This window comes from Dasypus novemcinctus, chromosome 5, assembly GCF_030445035.2.
Source record: "Dasypus novemcinctus isolate mDasNov1 chromosome 5, mDasNov1.1.hap2, whole genome shotgun sequence".
NCBI lineage: Eukaryota > Metazoa > Chordata > Mammalia > Cingulata > Dasypodidae > Dasypus > Dasypus novemcinctus.
Window position 1 is genome coordinate 7,887,697 of NC_080677.1, and position 20,969 is coordinate 7,908,665.

Genomic DNA, 20,969 nt, shown 5'->3' on the forward strand with positions numbered 1-20,969 from the left:
TAGAATAGCTTATTCTATGGCTCCCTTTTCCACTGAAATCTTCAGTCATTCAACAAACATTTATGGAGCGTTCATGCCTCCTAAGGGCCAGTTTTGTGCCAACTACCATTGAGGTCAACAAAGTGTTTATTTGATCCAATTATAACAGGGAAAATTTCCAAATGAGATTGCCACCTAACCTCTCAGGATCACCAGTAGATTGTAGTGCACTTCTTAACTGTGACCCCCAAATCTGACCGTGGTTTCAAAGTTGTAAGTACCTTCAGGGATAAACCCAGGAATTCGTTCCAGGCCATAGCCTAGCTGTGGAAAATAGTAGACAGTGGTTTCTTCTTCTTTACCAGCAGCACCAGCCATGCCAACGTCATCACTACCACCACTCCATCACCACTCATTCCCTCTAGCTGCCCAGTAGCTCACAGTCTAGTGAGAGCAAGGAAAGAAAGTATACCCATGTCACACAGGGCTCTGATTGCTAGAGTATGTGGAAGCCTAAGGTTGTCATGGAAGTTTTAGTTGATATTTATACCACACAACACATTTGTATTACCAGACACAAGATAGACCTGCAGTAAACAGTAACCAAGATTTTGGGGGTGGATTTATGGTGCCAGCAAAGAGATGAACTTGGTGCTTTCTTTCCAGCCAGATGTCCATCCTGGGAAGTGCTGGGCTTTCCCAGGTCCCCAGGGTCACACCCTAATCAAGCTAGCCAGGAAGATCATCCCAACTGCTGTTACCATGGAGCACATTTCAGAGAAGATCTCTCCCTCGGGAAACACCTCCAGTGCCCCCAAGGAGTTTTCCGTCTATGTGAGAAGTCTATCATTTAGAGTGGGTTATGATAGAAGGGGATTGGCTAGACATTAGGAGCTGGGCTGGGCTCCATCTTAACTGTACAGCTAACTAATGGTATCACTGTGGAAAACCCACTGAATTTCCCAATCTGTGTTTTCTCATCTGCAAAGTAAGTGGGTTAGACCAGATTATTTATTAGATAATATTTTATTGTATATTTACTTTTATCAAAATTATACATGTATGATTAAAGAGATCAAATATTTCTGTAAAGCTTATAATGAGAAACTGAGGTACAGTGTCCCATTACTCCCAACCCTTAATTCTTATTTCTTTTTATTACCAAATAACATTCTATTGTATGGATACACCACATTTTATTTACACATTCATTGGTTTATGGACATTTGGGTTATTTCCACTTTGGGGGCTATTATGAATAATGCTGCTGCGTGTACGTTTTTGTGTGGCCATGTGTTTTCATTTATCTTGGGTATATACCTAAAAATGTAATTGTTGGATCAAATGGCAATGCTGTAGCCAACTGAAGAACTACCAAGCCATATATTTTATCTTATATTTCAATTTGCATTCAGTGTTTCCATTGTGACTATGTGAACAATATTGTTCTCTGTTGAGACAGAGAGTATACTAGAATGCTATTTCCTTATTTCAAATAATTGCTTTGGTATTCCTTAGGTTAATAATCACCTCATTTTTATTTAATTTGCAAGGCTTTCTATATTTCCATCACTAAACCAATCCCAAACTCTTCTGCAGAAGTATAAGTATCCTCACCTCAGATAGTTTACAAATTGATATCTCCCTCTTTCTCTCTCTCTGCTTCTGCTCCAAACTGGCTCATTGCACAGTAGGCCTAATTCGTTACTGTTATCCTGGAATTTCATTATATCCAGAAGATTCGACTTATAAGCTAGTTTACTATTTGAAAAAAAAAAATTCCTGTCTTATGTTTTCTCTCTGCTTTTTATATTTTAACCCCTATGCTGAATTTTTCATTTTTGTTAACATGTTAATAATTTCCAAGAGCTCTTCTTATTTCTATAAACATTCCCCAAGCTAGGGTCTATTTTTTTCTTTCATGGATATAATAGCTTCTCTTAAGCATCTGAAGATCATAATTATAGCTTTATTTTCTTCTGCTCCCTCCTCTCTATTTCCATAGAACCATTTTGAACCATTTTTCCTAGCTGTTCATATATTTTCTTTTTTTTTTTTTTAAAGATTTATTTATTTATTTAATTTCCCCCCCTCCCCTGGTTGTCTGTTCTTGGTGTCTATTTGCTGCGTCTTGTTTCTTTGTCCGCTTCTGTTGTCGTCAGCGGCACGGGAAGTGTGGGCGGCGCCATTCCTGGGCAGGCTGCACTTTCTTTTCACGCTGGGCGGCTTTCCTCACGGGCGCACTCCTTGCGCGTGGGGCTCCCCCACGCGGGGGACACCCTTGCGTGGCACGGCACTCCTTGCGCGCATCAGCACTGCGCATGGGCCAGCTGCACACGGGTCAAGGAGGCCCGGGGCTTGAACCGCGGACCTCCCATATGGTAGACGGACGCCCTAACCACTGGGCCAAAGTCCGTTTCCCACATATATTTTCTTTCTTACTAAATACTTTCCCAACTATCTAGCGATGCTTGTCTGTCCGTATTTAAGAATGAAGCAAGAAAAAGCAGACAGAGAGCCTTGTGTGCCTGGGTGGGGCTTCTTGACAGGTAGGATGGGCTGGTTGGGCCATGTTAGCTGGAGGCCCCAGAGTATGGTGTCAGGTGAGTTTACTCTGACACTGGCCCTGCAGCCTTTACCTAGGAGGCATCAGCTTGGGAGAACTCCACCATTCAGTGGGTAGCTCTACTTCACACCTTATTTTTCTGTGGTGTTCCCGTTGCCAGCTACGTAAGAGCTGTGAGGGAGAAGATAGCCCTCTGCTGTGCTGGGTGGGGGGTCATCACCCTTAAAATGACTTGTCAGCCAACCCTCTGATCTGGGGTCTCCTGATGCCCCCAGCCCTGGTGGCTCCCTGCCTGGGCCTTTCTGGGGCCCTGCTGTGTAAGTCAGCCGGCCACCGTTCTCCCCACAGCTAGGGAAATTTCTGTTTTCTCTGCTCTGCTGGATGCGTTGCCGCTTGGCCATCTGTAAAATGTTTTGTTTTAGTGTCTACTTGCATTTCCGCCCTTTGGGTCTATAACTTATTTAACCCCTTGGCGATACTATCCAGAGGAAGGCTCTGAGAGTATTAAACATGGATGTAGTCTCCCTTGTATATTATCGGAATGCCTCCAAATCCCGTGATTTGGGGGCTGCAGAAGACAAAGAGGATTTCTCTCTTCTCATGTAAGCCCGCCACCATCTCTGCAGGGGTTTCTGAAAAAGCTGAATTTGGTTGAATTTGGTACCCCGAACCCCTTATCAGACAGGCACACACAGTTACTCATTATCTAGGGAAATCATAGGTAAATCCTTTGGTCAAGAATCCTTTCATAGTAAAATCTATATTTCCTCATTTATCTTTTAAATATTAGAGAATTTATAAACCAAGTGAAATGAAAACAGTGATAAAGTAGGAGGAAATAAAATTAGCTCTTGTTAACAGGTTAAAAGAATTAGAACAAGCCTTGAGTTATCTTTGTAATTGTGGGTGCACTATTTATCATGAAGCACCCAATTCCTTTAATAGAAAATGTATTAAATAGTTTGAAGAGTAAAAATTTCATTATAAAATGGTTTAAGTAATGAACATTTTTTGTGTTAGCACAGTTTAGGGATCTAACAATAAATGTTAGATTCACAAAATAAATTAATTTCCACCATGTATTCTCCTCTTGAAAATCTTCAGCTTTGAAAGGTAAAGGAGGAGGGTAAAAAGCACAAGGGATATTGCACACAGATATCAATGTTTTCATTCAGTCAACAAGAGCTTAATTTTCATATAGAGTTATTTGTGCAACAAAAGTCTAGCGATTGGATTAAGTTTATCTCATTTTGGAAAGCATCAGGTCAATACGGGAACTAATTTCTTGTTTTCTATTTTATTCTGTTGAAAGCATGTTTGATTGCAAATATAGTTTAGGCCAGAGTTTATGGTGGGATTTGCTTTATCTATCTATCTGTCTGTCTAATCTATCTATCATCTATCATATATTTGTCTAACCTTCCTTCTCCTATCTACCTAATCTATTTATTGGTCATCTATTTATCTAGATCTATCATCTATCTATCTATCTATCTATCTATCTATCTATCTATCTATCTATCACGTCAACCTGTGTTAAGCCTGCCTCCTGCCTCAAAAACTCCAAATTTAGAAGTCTTTGGGGTATATAGGGCTGTATTAACATCCAGCACATCTCATTGCCCCTGGTGCATTCCCACAGATGCCTGGTGAATTGTGGCTACTTGGGCAGACAGCATGTCTCAGTGTATTTTAATCAAGCATCCACTAAAAACCTCCATGTCTTTCACTTTCTTTATAGGGCATCTTGAAAGAATGTGAAGGAGAAGAAGTTTTCCTGGGTCAATTTATGTATAACAAAAGAGGAACTACCATTCAAACATTTAAGCTCCAGGTAATAAAAGTTTTGGTGGAAAGATCTGCCTGGGCTCCCTCAGTAGAAGGGATTTGATGGGGTTGTTTGATGAAAATTTGCATGTGGAAATAATTATGACCAATGCATGAGTTAAGCAACACTTGTCTAAACTTCAGTTCTTAGCTCCAATATCTGAAGTGTGTTTTAATGCAAAAGACAGACAAGTATGAAAGCAGTTTCTAAGTCAAATTCTTACTCATCTGCTATCACTTTGTTTTTTATATTCTGTGTCTTGACATTCTGTTAACTATCCTCTTCCTTTCATACTATTAAATTTGAGTTACTATCTCATCTTCCTTGAATAAAGGAAATGGGAAAATTGAAGCAATGGAAGCAGAAAGAAACTCAGGGTAAGACAAAATATTTAATACCAAATAATAGAAGCCAAACTTTTACTAATCCAATTGAAAAAATACAAACTGTTAACTTATAAACTCCCTTAAATTCTCTAAGTTGTATAAAATATGTTTTCATTGTTTCTTAATTGCCATAGAAGTGACTGAATAGTTGTAGAAGGCATCTTATACCATGTAAAAATAAGGGTATTATGCCATTTCTTAACCAATGATCAGAAAATCTAAGCCCAAAATAGTATTTGTGTTAGAAAAGAATATGCTTATAGAGTTTCATATTTGATCATCTGTTTGTATGCATTTGGGTTTATATATTTGTTTTTATAATAGTGGGCTTCATAGATTTTTTTTCCACACACACTCCCTGTACATGCCTTCCCTTCTTGACACAGTCAACAACGAAGGAGAACTATGGGATAGCGATCACAGTGGCTGCAGGAGGGGAATTGTGTATCCAGACCACCAGATTGTCTTCCTCCCCCTGCGTTGGGCTTTTATAAATTCTACTTCCAGTAGCTCATTTTCTCATCTGTTAAATGAGAATAAGAAAATACTTGTATTTCAGCATTCATTGGGATTCTTTGAAGTGGATTTCTTTATAAGGCATTAATTTTTATCTTTCCTTTATTTTCAGCATGAAGTGTCTGAATATTTATTATGTGTGAAACTGAAAATCCTCAGCAATTGGGGGCACCCAACCTATACCTGTTTATATCGATTCAGGGTCCATGGCAATCCAGGAAATCACACCTAGAACAGTTGGTGCAGAAGGTCATGACTGTAGGTCAAGAATGTTCATCTTTTCACTCTCCTGCATTATACAGCACACTGAGATGTAAAAAATTGGGGTGGGAGGGAAACCTCAAAGTCCTTAATACTTGCCACAAAAAAATGGATTTTACTATTAAAAAATAATGGAAGTAAATTAAATCTTTTTTTGTGGTAATTTAGCTTTAGAGGATGAATCATGTTAGAGTGCTGAAAAGTGAATCTGTAGAAGATAATGGTATATATTCAACAGTATTTTTCATAATATCTTTGCATTCATTTATTAATTCATCCATACAAGGCATGGATGTCCACTATTATCACTACTGTTTACCACTCATCTGAAGATACTGGTGAATGCAATTAGATAAGAAAAAGAAACTAGAGGTAAAAGTTACTGAGGAGAAAGTCTGATCATGACTGTTTGCAGATGATTTGATGAAATCCTTGAAATGCAACAAAGCCAATTAAAAAAAAAACACTTCGAACAAAGAGAAATTTTGGTACGTTAGAGATACAAAATTATCACATATAAGTCAATATTGTCCATAAATACAAACTAGTTAGAGTATAATTTACAAAGGCCACAATAAAGATAAAGAAGATAAAACAAGAAATTAAAATACTTACAAGAAGAAAAGTACAAAAGCAGTCAATGATTAAAAGAAGACTTCAATGAATGCAATGTCTCAGCTGTAAAGATGAGAATCTCCCCAAGTTAATTTATATATTTAACTGGATCCCAATTAAAAACCAGAAAAAAAGTATGGTACTTATAAGACAATTATGAGATATTAAGAAATTATTGTTAAAAACGAGTTTTAGTTATGTGTGATGACAGAGTTCTTATTTTTTAGATTTATATATTTAAATATTTACTGATGAAATGACATATCTTGTGTATATATCAGAATAATACAAGGAAGAAATGAGTGAGGTTATCAATGAAAAAGATTGTCCATGAATTGATTATTGCTGTTGGATCCTGGCCCATGGTAGTTCTCCAGACTTTATTGATATATGATTGATATTTTCCATTTTTAAAAGTGATTAAAAGACATTTTAAAAACAACAGAGTTGTGTTTTAAATCAAATTGATTTTAAAGTTCAAATGGAAATATAAACTTAGCAAGAAGACAAGGAACTTCTGATTAAAAAAAGATAAGAAACAAAGGGATATAGTCCCATGACATGGCTAGAAAAACAATAATTAATTATTTTGGTACTGGTACACTCACAGAAAATAGAACAGACTCACAAGTCCAGAAATACACTTAATCTACGTGGAAATGTAGTCTATGATAAAGGTTACATCTCAAAAAGGACAGGAAAAATTGATTTTTTAATAAATGGCTTGGGATATTATGAAGCCATTAAGAAAATAAAATTGTATCCACATTTCACACTGTGTATAATATAAATTTCAAACAGGTAAAGATTTTCAGGTAGATAATGAAACCACAAATGTTAAAAAGGCAACATGGGATAATTTCTTTACAATATTGGAGAGGGAAGACTAACTAAAATAAGACTCAAAATTTAGAAGCCACAAAAGAAAAAATATATAAATTCTACTGCAAAAAAAAATAAAGAACCTCTGCAAGGCCAACAATATCATAATCAAAATAGAAAAAAAAAATCTGCAACTGGTATACTAAGGAAGTAATCTTTTTAATTTATAGTTTCAAGAAATCAGTGTCAATAACCATATAGAAAAATGGCCGAAGACTATGAACAGATTGTTCACAGAAACACATTAAAAGGTATTTAAGCTTATTTGTTTTAAGAAAAATGGCCAAAGTTACATTATGCTATCATTTTTTCCAATGAAATTAGAAAAATAGTAAAGTTTTTTTTTTTTGCAAGGCTTTGGGGAAACAGGTTCTCTCACACACTTCTGGCAAAAATGCAAATAGGTACAACATTTACTGTGGGAACTTGGCAACATCTGTCAAAATTAAAAATGCATATATTCTTTGACTCAACGATTTACCTTGTGCAAAATAATATATATGAAAAGTTTTTCAAAACAAATTCAACAAAGTTGTAGGGTACAAGAACAACACACAAAAATCAGTCATGCTTCTATATACCAGCCATGAACAACCTGAAGGAGAAATTGAGAAAACAATTCCATTTACAATAGCCCCCAAAAGAATAAACATCTAGGAATAAATTTAGCCTCATATCAACAAGAGTTCCACATCCACTCATGGGGCAAGAATAGTCTCTTCAACAAGTGGCGCTAGGGAAAGTGGATATTCAAATGCAAAAGAACGAAATTAGACCCCTACCTCATACCCATATACAAAAATTAACTCAAAATGTTTCAACAACCTATATGGTTTTACATTTAAGAACTAAAACCATAGAATATTAAAAGAAAACGGGGAAATCTTTAGGACAATGTACTGGCAATGGATTCTTAGATATGACACCAAAAGCATGAGCAACAAAAGAAAAATAGTTAAGTTGGACTTCATTAAAATTAAATTTAAAAAGTTATGTGCAACAGAGGACATTATCAAGAAAATATCTCAATCTATAGAATGGGAGAAAATATTTGGAAATCATATCTGATAGGAGTTTAATATCCAGAATACATAAAGAATTTCTAATATTGAAAAGGAAAAAGGCAACCCAATTAAAAATGGACAAAGGACTTGGATTGACATTTCTCTAAAGAAGATATACAAATGTGCAATAAACATATGAAGAAAGGTTCATTATCTTTGGCAGTTCAAGATTATTTTATGAATCCTAAGAAGAGAAAGATTTGTTTTTAAACTAATCTATTCCTGTGGATGTGATACCATTTGATTGCACTAAATTCAGTTGAGGACCCTTTGATTAGACTACGTGGTAAGATTGCTTTAGGGCTTTTGATTGGACTACTTCAGTGAGGATTGACTCAGATTGAGTCTCTGGCCTCTTGCTGGGTCTGGAAACCCAGAGACACACAGACAGCCACCATATTTGATCCTGCCATATAAGAAAGAAACCTAGAGGATGGCTTAAGCATGAAGCCCCAAGAGGCTGGGCCCATGGTACAGCCCAAGAGGAGATGAGATCTGCTATATGCCTGATGGCTCACAGCTGAACTCAGGAAGAAAGCAGAGCAGCCAAGACTGATATAGGGGGTCTAGAAAGAGACAAGCCCTAGGCCTGGTTGCCCTCCGCTGATTCAAACCGCAGCAGAGATCACCTGCCATCTTGTTTCAACATGTGGCAGCTGACTCTGGTGAGAAAGCATCTCTGATGGTGCCTTGGTTTGGACTTTTCATAGCCTTGGAACTGTAAGCTTTTACACTAAATACTTCCCTATTATAAAAGCCAATCCATTTCTGGTACTTTGCATCAGCAGCCCTTTGGCAAACTAAGATAACATCATTAGCCATTAGGGAAATGCAAATCAAAACCCTAATGAAATACCACATTACACCCACTGGGATGGCTATTATTTTTTAAAAATGGAAAAGGACATGTTGGTAAGGATGTAGAAAAAATTGGAACCCTTGCTGATAAGAATGTGAAATTATGCAACCACTGTGGAAAACAGTTTAATTGTCCCTCAAAAAGTTGAAGAATTACAGAAGACTATTCCTAGTTACATACCCCAAAAGAACTGAAAACAGATGCAAATAGATACATGTATATGGATAGTCATAGTGACATTGTTCACAACAGCCAAAAGACAGAAACAAGGTATATCCACTGACAGATGAGTGGATGAACCAACTGTGGTATATTCATATAATGAAATATTCTGTCATAAAAAAGGAATGAAGTTCTGAAGCATACTGCAACATGGATTAATTTTGAAAACATTATGTTAAGTGAAAGCAACTAACTACAAAAGGATAAGTATGGTATGATTCCACTGATACGAAATAGCTAGAATAAGCAAATTTAAAGAGATAGCAAGTAGATTAGAGGATCCAAGGGCTGAACAGAGGGGGCTAGGGAGTTTCATTTAGCAGAAATTTCTGTTTTGGTGATGATTGTTTGTTTCTGCCCCTAAAACAAAGGCCATATAATGGGTTGGCTTACCAATAGGAATTACCCGCTTACAGGTTCAGAAGCTAGAAGGGTTCCTCCAGGGTCAGTATCTTCTGGCTGGCCAGCAGTCTTGGGGGTCCTTGGCTTTTCCGCCACATGACAAAGCACATGGCAGAGTCTTCTCCTTTCTCCTCTGGGCTCCCCTGACCTCCGGTTTCTGGCTTCTGGCTCTGGCCCGTCGGTTCTCTGTGGTCTTCTCTATAAGGCCTTCTGTCATAGGACTAAGGTTAAGAACTGGTTTTTCTGGAGCACGTAACCCTAAGTCACCATGCAGATGCTGTTGATGATATCACAATGTTGTACCTAATTAATGCCCCTGGGCAGCACACTTATAAATGGTTAAAACAGCAAATTTTATATATATATATATATATATATATATATATATATATATATATATATATATATATATATATATATATATATGACAACACACAAAAAAGCATTGTTTCCCAGGTGAGAAAGGATTGAGAGAAGTGGAAACTGGCAGGGGGCAACAATGTGAGGAAAACAAGAAAACATTTCACTGCACATGTATAACATTTTATTTTTGAACCCAGGAAGGTATTACCCATTTCGACCTTGAAATTGAAAAACAAACAAAAAAGACATGGTCCCAGGGTTTTCTTTCATAATTGTCAAGGGGAAAAGACAGATCTTACATAAGAATGATGCATGTTATGAAAAGAAGGAAAAACATGAAATGGACACATATCAGGGACTTAACCAGGGGAGTATAGAATTCCCTGCAAGGAAAGGAAAAGCTAAACTCTGAACCGTAATCACTGAGTCCTAAACGGGGTTAAGTCCCAGCCAAGGGCTTCCTGAAACACAAGGAGAGGGATGGAGATGGAGAAAACCGAAACCAGCGCACTTTCTCTGCCGGTTCCCAGTCTGATGGTGTGGATTCGATGGGTGTGGCTTGAAAGCAAAGAGCCTGGATGACTTTTATTCAGGCATAGTAATGTCAGCCTTAATCATACAAAAGCTACGCTGCAGCACAAAACTATGGTCATCAGTTCTATCAAAACCCTCCCTCGAGCATGGTGTCCTGAGCCAAGGGAAGCTGCCATCTGCTCCCGTTTGTGCTGCCACCCAGCCTCAGCTGACTTTTTGAATCCGCTGCTAAATGAGTCAGACGCTGGAACACATCATCTTCTGGTGTGTGTGTCTCCCACCTGCCAATAGAGAACCCTTCTGAAACACGGCACCCTCACGGAGAAGGTGGCTCTCTGGTCAAAACAGGAAAGCCACGTGGGAGTGGTCCCTGTAGGGTAGAGCATGACTACTCGGTGGGGGCAGCGTGAGGGAGAGTCTGTGATTAAAACCAGGCACCCGTGTGTAGGGCATGTGAACTAAAAAGTTCAAGAGCTGTGCAAAATGGCTTGAGATGGGTCTGGAAAATGGAGCTGGAGCTACTTGTGAAAGCAGATTAAAACTTTTAGACTTCATCAAAGAGTGACATTTTTGTATTCATTGAGGATCTTGGAGAGGGCCCTGGTATGATCAAATTTGAGTTTAGACACATCACTGGCTGCCACATGAGTGGACAGGGAGGCCAGTTGGGGTGTTGCCACAATAGCCCAGGTGGGGGGTAGATTGTGCATGGAGCTAGCAGGATGGAGATGTGAATGGAACTGAGAGTGGGAGACAAGGAAATAGAATCAATGGAAGAGGCAGATGGGTTGGAGAGGATGGGCTCTGTCCTACGACACAAATTCTTGCTGCTCTCATGAAACAAATAATGCCATTATTTCCAGGTTATCAAGGGGGAAGGCCATTTGTAAGAGGCTTGGGCATTTACCTGAAGGCAGTTGAGCTAGGCTCCTTCTAGCTAAAATTAATCGTGGCCTGCACCAAAACCTGGCACAATCTCCTTTCTCACGGGCAGTAATGACAGTGACATCACTGACATCCCCTTGTGCTCCCTAGCCCTCCCCGGGATGGGGAATAGAGTACAGAATTCCCTTTCAACTGGTGAACACTAATTTCAGTGGGATGACATATTTAGAGCACTGGCTCAAAATCAGGAGATGTAGACTTATCAGCTTCAAAGTGAACAAGCTCTGTGACCCTGGGCAGTGTTTTAGTAATGTCCACCCTGTTTTTTGGTTATGAGAAAGAGAAATGCCCTATAGCAAGTGCAGTAAATGGGAAAGGGTTATTATGAAGGTACCAGAAGCTCATGAAATGCAAGGACAGGAAATGGAAAATGGCCAGAACGCATGAGAATAGGAACAGGACAGGAGCTACAGCTGTTCTAGCTCTTCTGATTCGAAGATGTGTGTAACTGCTCTGATGCCAGGAAGGCTCTCTGGGGTAGGTGGCTTAAAGGGCACATGTCCTGCTCTTCCCAGCAGAATATGGCCATGTGGCTTGCCTTCTCCTCCTCTCTAGAGGTGGAGGCCATTTCTCTCCCCTTCTGTCTGAGCAGGCTTGGGACTTGCTTCAACCACCAGAATGGGACAGAAGTGATGTTTAAGAGCTCTGGACACTGAGCCTTGAAAGGCCTTGCAGCTTTCATCATTGACTTGGACCAATGTCCTAGAATCACTGCAGAAAGTAGCAGGACTAGTTGACCGGAGGATGAGAAGTCACATGGAGGAGGACAGAGATGCCCCAGGTAATATCTATCCCAACTGTCAGCCACGTGGGTGAGGTCTTCTGGGACCTTCCAGCCCGCTGCCCCTCCAGCTGGTAGAAGTACATGAAGAACACCCAAAGAACAAAGGCTATTCTGAGCTTGTTTAGCAAGGGGGTCCACCACCATCACTTGGGTTTGGCAGAGACTCCAAGGCAGGCAGAGGAATGGAAAGGCTTTAAGTGGGAAAAAAGGGAAGACTTCAGGTATGCCTGGTTGGGCTGCTGGTGTGGGGAGGCTGGAGGTGGTCTAACTAGAGGTGGGGCAGCTATGTGATCGGTTAAGGGACCACATATTTTTTTCCGGTTGGACCTAATTGGGAGTGGAGGGAAACTTATGGAAGCTATCAGTTATTGATCAAGTCCTGGCTATTTGGGGTTATTACAGAAATGGTCATTTAGCTTCCTGGACTGATTGCTATAAGTGGTGCACCAGTTTCCTGCTCTGGTTACTGCTGAGAAGCGGGGTCAGGGTTTCCTGATCTGGTACCTGCTGATGGTGGGCCAGAGTTTCCTGGTCATTGTCCCTTTGTATATTCAGTCTCTCAAGTTAAATTCAGCCTCATGAGAAAGTCCAGGCAAAACCAGCAGAGGAACTTTACACAGTCAACCCACAGGATCTTGAGACACCATAAAACACTATTGTCGAGGCCAGTAAGTTTTGGGAGTAGATAACTGATATGCTCCCTACTTCCCAATTGTTATGGTTTCTCGGGTTCCTATTCCCAGTTCCTGAAAGAGGATTCTGAATTGGCTCAGCTCCCTCCCTATTTTTCATGCTGGCAGTAAGCTGCCAGCAGCCTATCAATTATTTTCCTGTAGAACAAGCATAAAGCTGGTCCTGTTAGTGGTGGAAGCATATGGGGCACTTACCAATGCACATTCCTGCAACGACTGACATTTTTTATTCTTTCCATTTCCCCATCTTTAAAATGGAAATAGGAGCACTTACCTTATAGGGTGTTTGTGTCATCAAAGTGATAATATCAGTTAAAGTGCTATACAAATTAAAGTTATCCTCACTGGAGTGATTTGGAGCTGTATGTACCCCAGAAAAACATGTTCTTAAAGTTAATCCGTTTCTGTGGGTGTGGACCCATTGTAAGTAGTACTCCCTGATGAGGTTGTATTTCAGTTAAGGTGTGGTTCACCTCAATCGGGATGGGCCTTAATCCTATTACAGGAGTCCTTTATAAGCAGAAGGAAATGCAGACAGAGAGAGGAAAACACTGGAAGCAAGAAGCTGAAGGCTAATGCAACCTAGAAGGGAGAGGCCAGGAGAGGCTGCCATGTGCACTGCCATGTGACAGAGGAGCCAGGTCAAGGATCACCACCTGCTAGGCCCAGAAGGCCAGTCTTCTGGAAGAAAGCATCCCTTGATGAAGCCTTGATTGGGATTTTCTCCTAGCCTCAAAACTGTGAACTATAAATTCCCATTGTTTAAATCAACCCATTGCATGGTTTTGCTTGAGGGGTCAAGGAAACTAAAACACTTGCCCTGCTGATCAGGACTGTTTAAATAGAACTCCATAATTGTAAAGCTATCCAGGGAACACAGTAGGTGGCCAGCAACCTTGGACTTGCTCCTTGTGGGGGTGGGCAGTCTCCTCTCTCAGATCCCTGTTCCAGGGTGCTAACCAAATGTTAAGCCAAAAAATATTGATGAAATGTATCCAAGTACTCTTCTGTAAACATCTAAAATGTGAAAAGGATCTTGGAACAGCTGTTTAAACTCTAAACCCACCCCTCCAACTAGTATAGCTCTCAAATGGCATCCACACATGCCATTTCTACCTACATGCTTTCTCTTATTTTTCAGTTTTTCATGTTAAAAAAAAAAAAAGACAAATACTGTCCAACCTAATGCAGAATCTCTGAGCTATGTCACTCTCTTTCCCCTTGGGTAATTTTTCCAGCATTAACAGCTAACAACAGGACTACAAATAGTCATTCATCCCTCCAGGGACTAGAGAAGATGAACAAGCACTTGAAAGACAGTGGCCAAATGCAGCTCTGGGTAATAGCTAATAGATGCATAATTCTTATTTAGGTAGAGTTTACTGTCTTTATTAAGCATCTATAAGAACGTGAGTTCCCTTACTTCCAACTACACATTTGGATGTAAGTTTTATATACTTCACTATAATTGTATTTCAGTTTTAAGACCAGATTAGGGCATTTCCTTCCACAATAAACAAACACACGGGACAACATCAGCACTGTCTCCCAGATGATTCTGTGACCATGTTACTAGCTCCTGTGGGTTGGCCATTTTTTAAAGTAGAAAGCTATTTACTAGTTTGACCAAAAACAACGTGAATGTACCACAGATTGTGATAGAAAGCCTCCAGAGCTTTCTAGTGATTTCATTGTACCTTGCCTAAAAATCATATAGCTAGAAGTGTTGATATTATTGAATTACTAATTTGTTAAGTCTGTTTAGTTTAAGAAAATTGCAGGAGTACATAAAAGATTCCCTGTTCTCCTAAGAAAAGATAATTATAGCTTAATTTATATTTGTCGGGTCAAATTTTCCTTGAACCTCTGTCTATGAGAATATGATATATAAGCATACAAGTCTTCAAAGGTGTTCAAAAAATGTGTTTTTTTCATAGCATAAAATCAAGTAATTTAACAGTATTATATATTATGAAAGTTTACAAAATTCATTTAAATGCATTTTTCAGTCACATTATCTACTTTTTATCCACTTTCGCACTTTAATAAGTGATGCTCCTATTTTAAAATTAATTTATAAAGTTATAAAAACATACTTTATTAACAAATAACTTTAAAAGCAACATTTTATCACATTTGGTTTGGCAAATGCTTGCATGTAACCACATAGACTGGAATTTAGCTTTACAATGTAGTCTTAAAAAAGGCTAAACCTGATGTATGCAAGTTCCATATTTTATATTGTAAATATTCAGATTCTCTTTTTTTTATGAAGATTTTTTATTCCCGCCCCGACCCTACCCCCCCACGTTCTCTGCTCTCTGTGTCCATTAGCTGTGTGTTCTGTGTTCACTTGCATTCTTGTCAGTAGCACCAGGAACCTGTGTCTCTCTTTTTTATAAGATTTATTTATTTTATTTATTTCTCCCCCTCCCCCCCCCCCACCCATTGCTCTTTGTGTCCATTCGCAGTGTGTTCTTTTTATTGTGTCATCTTGCTGTATCAGCTCTCTGTGTGTGCAGCACTACTTGTGGGCAGGCTGCGTTTTTTTTGCACAGGGCGGCTCTCCTTACAGGGTGCACTCCTTGTGCATAGGGCTCCTCTACACAGGGGAAACCCATGTGGCATGGCACTCCTTGCACACATCAGCACTGCATGTGGGCCAGCTCACCACATGGGTCAGGAGGCCCTGAGTTTGAACCCTGGACCTCCTATGTGGTAGGCAGACACCCTATCAGTTGAGCCAAATCTGCTTCCTATTCTGATTCTTTATACCAAGTTGAAACAAAGTTCTAGGCTTCTATTTGCAAAGCACTTTATAATTAAAAGTTTCTTAACATGGATAATCTTTAGGCTTTTAAAAACAAAATTGGAAACAATTACAGTATTGTCTCCTGCTTTAAAATGTTTTTCTTGGGGGATGGCTCTAAGACATCATTATAGCTAGAGGAATTTTAATTGGATCTGGTGAACTTCATCTTGAAACAAAGTTGCAGAATTATCACTTAATGCCAGTGTTCTTTAAAAACCCTCCCTTTACCAAGTAGTAATTTGATCAAAATTGAAAATTCATTGAAAACTATTCAGAACCGTAACCAAACAAGGATTTTACATTACCAGGTGTAGGAACCCAGGTCCCCTCCTCAAGTCCTCAGCACAAAGCCACCTGTGTGCCCTAAGCATAAGTTAAAGGTTAATAACCCTCCCCCAGCGGGGAGAGAATACATGGTATCATAAATTATAATCTGTCCAAATCAGTAAATGTCCTTGGTAATTGTCCTTCCTAGGAGCATAGTGAAAACACCGCCTTACCCCATGTGTACACTTCATGTGACCCTACAGAAACTCTGTTCTCATGCCCTATGGAATGTCCTTGTTCTACAATCCCTTTTTTACCACCCCTCATTTTCTCATCTCTTTGCCGAGCACTATCTTCATTCTCTGAACCACAGTCATCAGAGATTTTCTCCTGTCTGTAAGTCCCAATAAAGCTTATGCCTAGTTAAATGCCAGGTGTGTTCTTTGGTCTCATGACTGCACCAAGTCATGCCCTTCAGGAGCTAGGCTATAAAAATTGGTGAGCCAGGCAGGGGACCAAAGGACCACCAGCAGTAGCAGACATGAGCTCAGGGAAAGGAGACTCCATGGGAGAAATTCTGGACTGGCCTATAACATCCATGTGAAGAGGGAGGTTGGCCTCCAGGATCATTGGGGACCACCAAGAGAATACAGGGCCACCCAAAAAACTCAGGCACATTTGCTGGCTGTGCTACAGCAGATAGCAGAGCAGCCGCACTTAAATAAGGAAAGGGGTGATGGCCAGATAGAGGCAGCTATAGCATGGCCCATTAAGAGTCTTGCAGGTGGCTACCGAGGGAGGCAGAAGAGGCTGCGAAGGCCTCCATGCACCACTTAGAAGGAAAGTTAAAGTTAGAAAGGGATAAGTCCTAGCACAGGCGGAGATGAAAAAGTCCTTAACCAATTGCCTCTGAGTTGATGATCAGTTATATTGCAAAACTGTGTAAACTGGAAGAGTTTAATGGGATGTTATTTTGACAGTGTTTTAAGTTTTAGTCACATTTTATTTTGATCAGAATTTTTATCAAGGTGTTTAAAAAAACTTTCAGTTTTAAATCAATAGCTTACTCCTGTACTTTGACTCTAAGTCAATTCCTGAAGAGTAATCCAGAGTACATGTGTTAAATGTCTGTCTAAACTGTTAAATTAGTGCTCAACTGCATTCATACTGCTCAAGTATTCCTAATTGGTTGCTGGTTACTAATAAAAGCGTTTCCAAGAATAAGCTTGCATTTTACAGGCAACACTGATTCCAGAGATCTTAAAAGCAATAAAAATCAGAGATGTGAAATGATGGAGAGCTTGGAGATAACCAGAGCAAAGGAGCAAGAATTATGAGTCAAATTAGTGAGCTTTATGTTTCTGTTGATTGTATCTTCTTTTTGTGTTTATCTGTTTTTCATACCTCTGATGGTAATATAAAATTAACAAATGAAATTCTTAAGAGTTCGATTCAAACAGCCAAAAATTAAATAAGCATTTATATTGGTAAAGCTCAAATTGGAGAAAGCCAAACAGGATAAAAAGTCACATAAATTCTGAACAAAGAAACTATTAAGGAAAGAAACTATAAAGTTTATCCTGAATTCTCCCATAATCTTTCTATAGCCTATCATGCCCCCAGGTCTCCTAACCTTGACAGTTACTCATTAAATTTGGTTTAGGAAACTAAGGGGAGGCACTGAGCATGGAAACATAGGGGCGATGTGAGTTTAGCCCAGGCCTGGAAATAAAAATGATAGGGACAGAAGGGATATTACAGAATAAACCTTGTTTGTTTTTAGTCTGTCCTGTAATCCCCCAGTTAGATTTTTAACAGCTTTTGAGATGACAGCAATAACCCAATGGCCAAACTTCAGTAAGTAAAGAAAATGTAAAGAAAAGCTATGGAAAGATTTTTCTAAATTATAGTTAAAACAAATTAAACAATTATAATCTATTCTCCAGAACCTGGCAGGCAGTATGCTTTTAAGGTTATTCACAATTTTAGAATTTTTTAAAGAGAAGACGGTGTAGCCTCCTGTGGAGGAAGGAAGAAAAAAGTACATTTCTTGCATAAACTATAATGGTTTCAATTTTATTTAGCTTGGGGTGTAAACTCCCTAGGTTTATAGGATACTAATAAAATAAATTAGCATTATATGTAGTAAATCTTTAAGATGATGAAAATTGTTAAGTTTTTGGTTAATGAAATAATGATGAACCTCTTTTTAAAAATTGTTTTTGCCTAAATTGAAATGAATAACTGTTTTTTTACCTTCACAGAACAGAATGAGGGTTATAAGACTTAAATGGATATAGAAAGAAGTAAAAGCCTTGTGGAATTGAATTCATAGTCAATGCTGACTAAGGTTTGATGAGTTTGTTTAAGGGAATGTGTTTTGTCCTAAGGTAAGATGTCTAGTTTTCTTAAAATCAGGGTGGAAATATGTAAGACAAGGCTTGAATGAATATAGAAAGTTGTAGAAAGTATTGTAGAAAGTAGCATTAAGTAAGGGAATGTGTTTTGTAAAGGTGAAATTTGTCTTGAGATGAAGTAAATAGTTTATGTGGTTATGGTTGGTTACAGAAAGTTTGCAAAAGCATCTTCTAAACTGAAGTACTTAAATGGCTAATTCCAGGAAGCCATTATTAAGTAGGAACCTAAACTGATATTGATAACAGAAAGTAACTTCAAAACAGATAAACACGTCAGAGGCCACCTCAATCTGCATATTAAAGTGGTAGTAGGGGAAAGATAATCTTGATTCCATTAGAGATCTTAGGTTTTCATAAAATAATGGAGAAAGTAGTTTTTCCTATACTACTAAAGTAAAATACCTGTAATTAATGTAGTCATGGTAAAGGTGTAGAAGGAAAAAGTAAAGTACTAAAAATAGTTAAATTCACTTAATATGTTGTAAACTGCATTGGAAGCATTTAGAAAGTGTATACAAATAAAGACTTAGACTTCAGTAGTGTCAAACTCTCTTATAAATTCAAACCAGGCCTCTAGTACTCTGCATAGTGCCTCTCCATTTGAGTTATTGGCTAGGCTGGTTGCTATGACACCTTAAATAAAAAGAGTACCTACCACATATTTGGACATCCTCCTGAAGTGGCTGTAAAGTATGTTGCAGTTTTGCATTCCTGAGGCAGCTGATGATGGCACAATAAGGCCAGATTTACAATGGACATTGCCTCCAGACTGGCTCTGTTCCACAGTGCTGAAGAGCACTACGCGTGAGGCTGGTGAAACACTGGAGCCTCTCTCTAGGACCAGTAGTGCTGCATCATGCTGGTTGTGTGAAGGACATACTAAGTGGAGCAATTACCAGAGTGATGTGAGTAGAACTTAGACAAACACAATTGGCATTATGGCCTGCTCCCATGGAGAGATAACATACATGGTATTGCAAACCTGGAGCTTAGATCGATTAACTATAGCTCAAGGAGGAACTTGCGTATCACTTACTGCATTGATTAGTATTAAGTGTTGTACCTATATACCTGATAAATATACTAATATCTCTTCTATTCCAGATCATAGGCAGGATATTGAACATGTTAAAAGTCTTTGTAAACTTAATTCATTTTCTAAGTAATTAATGAACATGCCTATAAGATAAAGGAATGGCTCTTTTTGCTTGCTGTATGCTTATCTTGTTGTTGCCTATGTTGTCTTTGTGAGTTTATATATAGGGCAGTGTCCCTCCTGCTTTTCCTAGCTCTCCTAGGCAAAGCCACCCCTGTGGAAGCTGAGGGTGGCAGTTTATACCAAACCCAGCAGGTCTACCACAATCTCTCCCCAGAGTTAACTATCTTCAAAACTCTAACTTTAGTTTATTTCTTCCAGAATCAATGCCTTCCAGAACAAGGTATTAGTCTCGTACAGATTTCATCCAGTTCCAATCAAGGTGCCGGTTCTACTGTCCCTCAACCTGAATACAACAACCAGAGAGTTTCATATCTGGTCAGGTAGGTTATTCTGCCTCTAACCAGTAGGAAGCAGATACAGAAGAATGACCATCACCCTCCAGCTCCCCCCTAAGAATAAGGGTGTGAACTCTCTGATGGGGTTGTTGAGACTAGTTAATATAGGAAACAGGGAAGGCAGCTGGTCAGAATAAGGCCTGCCAAAGACCCTGGGCACAAGGTCCAGTTGGAAAGTCCTGGATTCTTTTGTTACTCATCAACAAGTTTGAAGCAAGACCTTTTCATTTAACACTGAGATTCAGCTGCTGTCTTTCAATGAGTCTTGTAATTATATTTTTCCCTTGTAAAGGAACAGGTGAGTAATCTCAGACCTTATTAGGATATGCTGTATATAATGGTTTAGGATGGTTAACGACTGGTCTGTCATCCTAGATTGCATTGCTCCTGTCTGCGTGGACAAAGCGGGAATCCATGATGTTTGGTGGTTACCCCGGGTTGTGTAATTTTACTGTCAAGGAGAGATATAGAGTAAAACACACCCCCTGGTGGTCTACCCATTTGCCAATTTTATGCCAGGTGGAACTGCAATTGTTATTGAAAAAGATGTAATGGCTTTAGCTGTTGCCTTTTATATTGTTGTTGTGGAACGTGGATGTAATTTTATCCTATGGTCAACGGAGGGTGGATTGTGGGAGTCCAGGCCCCCTTCCCAGGTCCTCAGCACTTGGTCGCCTGTGTGACCCAGACATAAAGGTTCACAACCTTCCCCAGAAGGGAGAGAATGCATACATGGTATCATAAACTATAACCTTCCCAAGCAGTAAACATCCTTGATAAATGTCCTTCCTAGAAGCCTAGTGAAAATATCACCAGCTCCCACGTGTACGCTTCACCAGACTGTAGCAGAAACTGACGTCATACCCTACGTAATGTCCTTGTTGAAACCCCTACTACATCATCCCTCATTTTCTCATCTTTTTAGAGTGCTGTCTTCATTCTCTGAACCTCCGCCTTCAGAGATCCTCTCCTGTCCTTAAAGCCCAAGAAAGCTTATGCCTAATGCCAGGTGTGTCCTTTG

At 39.2% G+C, this 20,969-nt stretch overlaps 1 protein-coding gene across 1 annotated transcript in view; it reads left to right on the plus strand.

Annotated features, from left to right (window-relative positions):
* Window positions 1-6,138, plus strand: part of SUN3 (Sad1 and UNC84 domain containing 3) — a 45,554-nt gene extending 39,416 nt beyond the window's left edge. The window contains exons 8-10 of the mRNA XM_004450212.3: window positions 646-813; window positions 4,287-4,379; window positions 5,388-6,138. Of these exons, the coding sequence (XP_004450269.2) occupies window positions 646-813; window positions 4,287-4,379; window positions 5,388-5,507 (381 nt within the window). The 3' untranslated portion in view covers window positions 5,508-6,138. The remainder of the gene's footprint in view (window positions 1-645; window positions 814-4,286; window positions 4,380-5,387) is intronic.
* The last annotated feature ends 14,831 nt before the right edge of the window (window positions 6,139-20,969 follow it).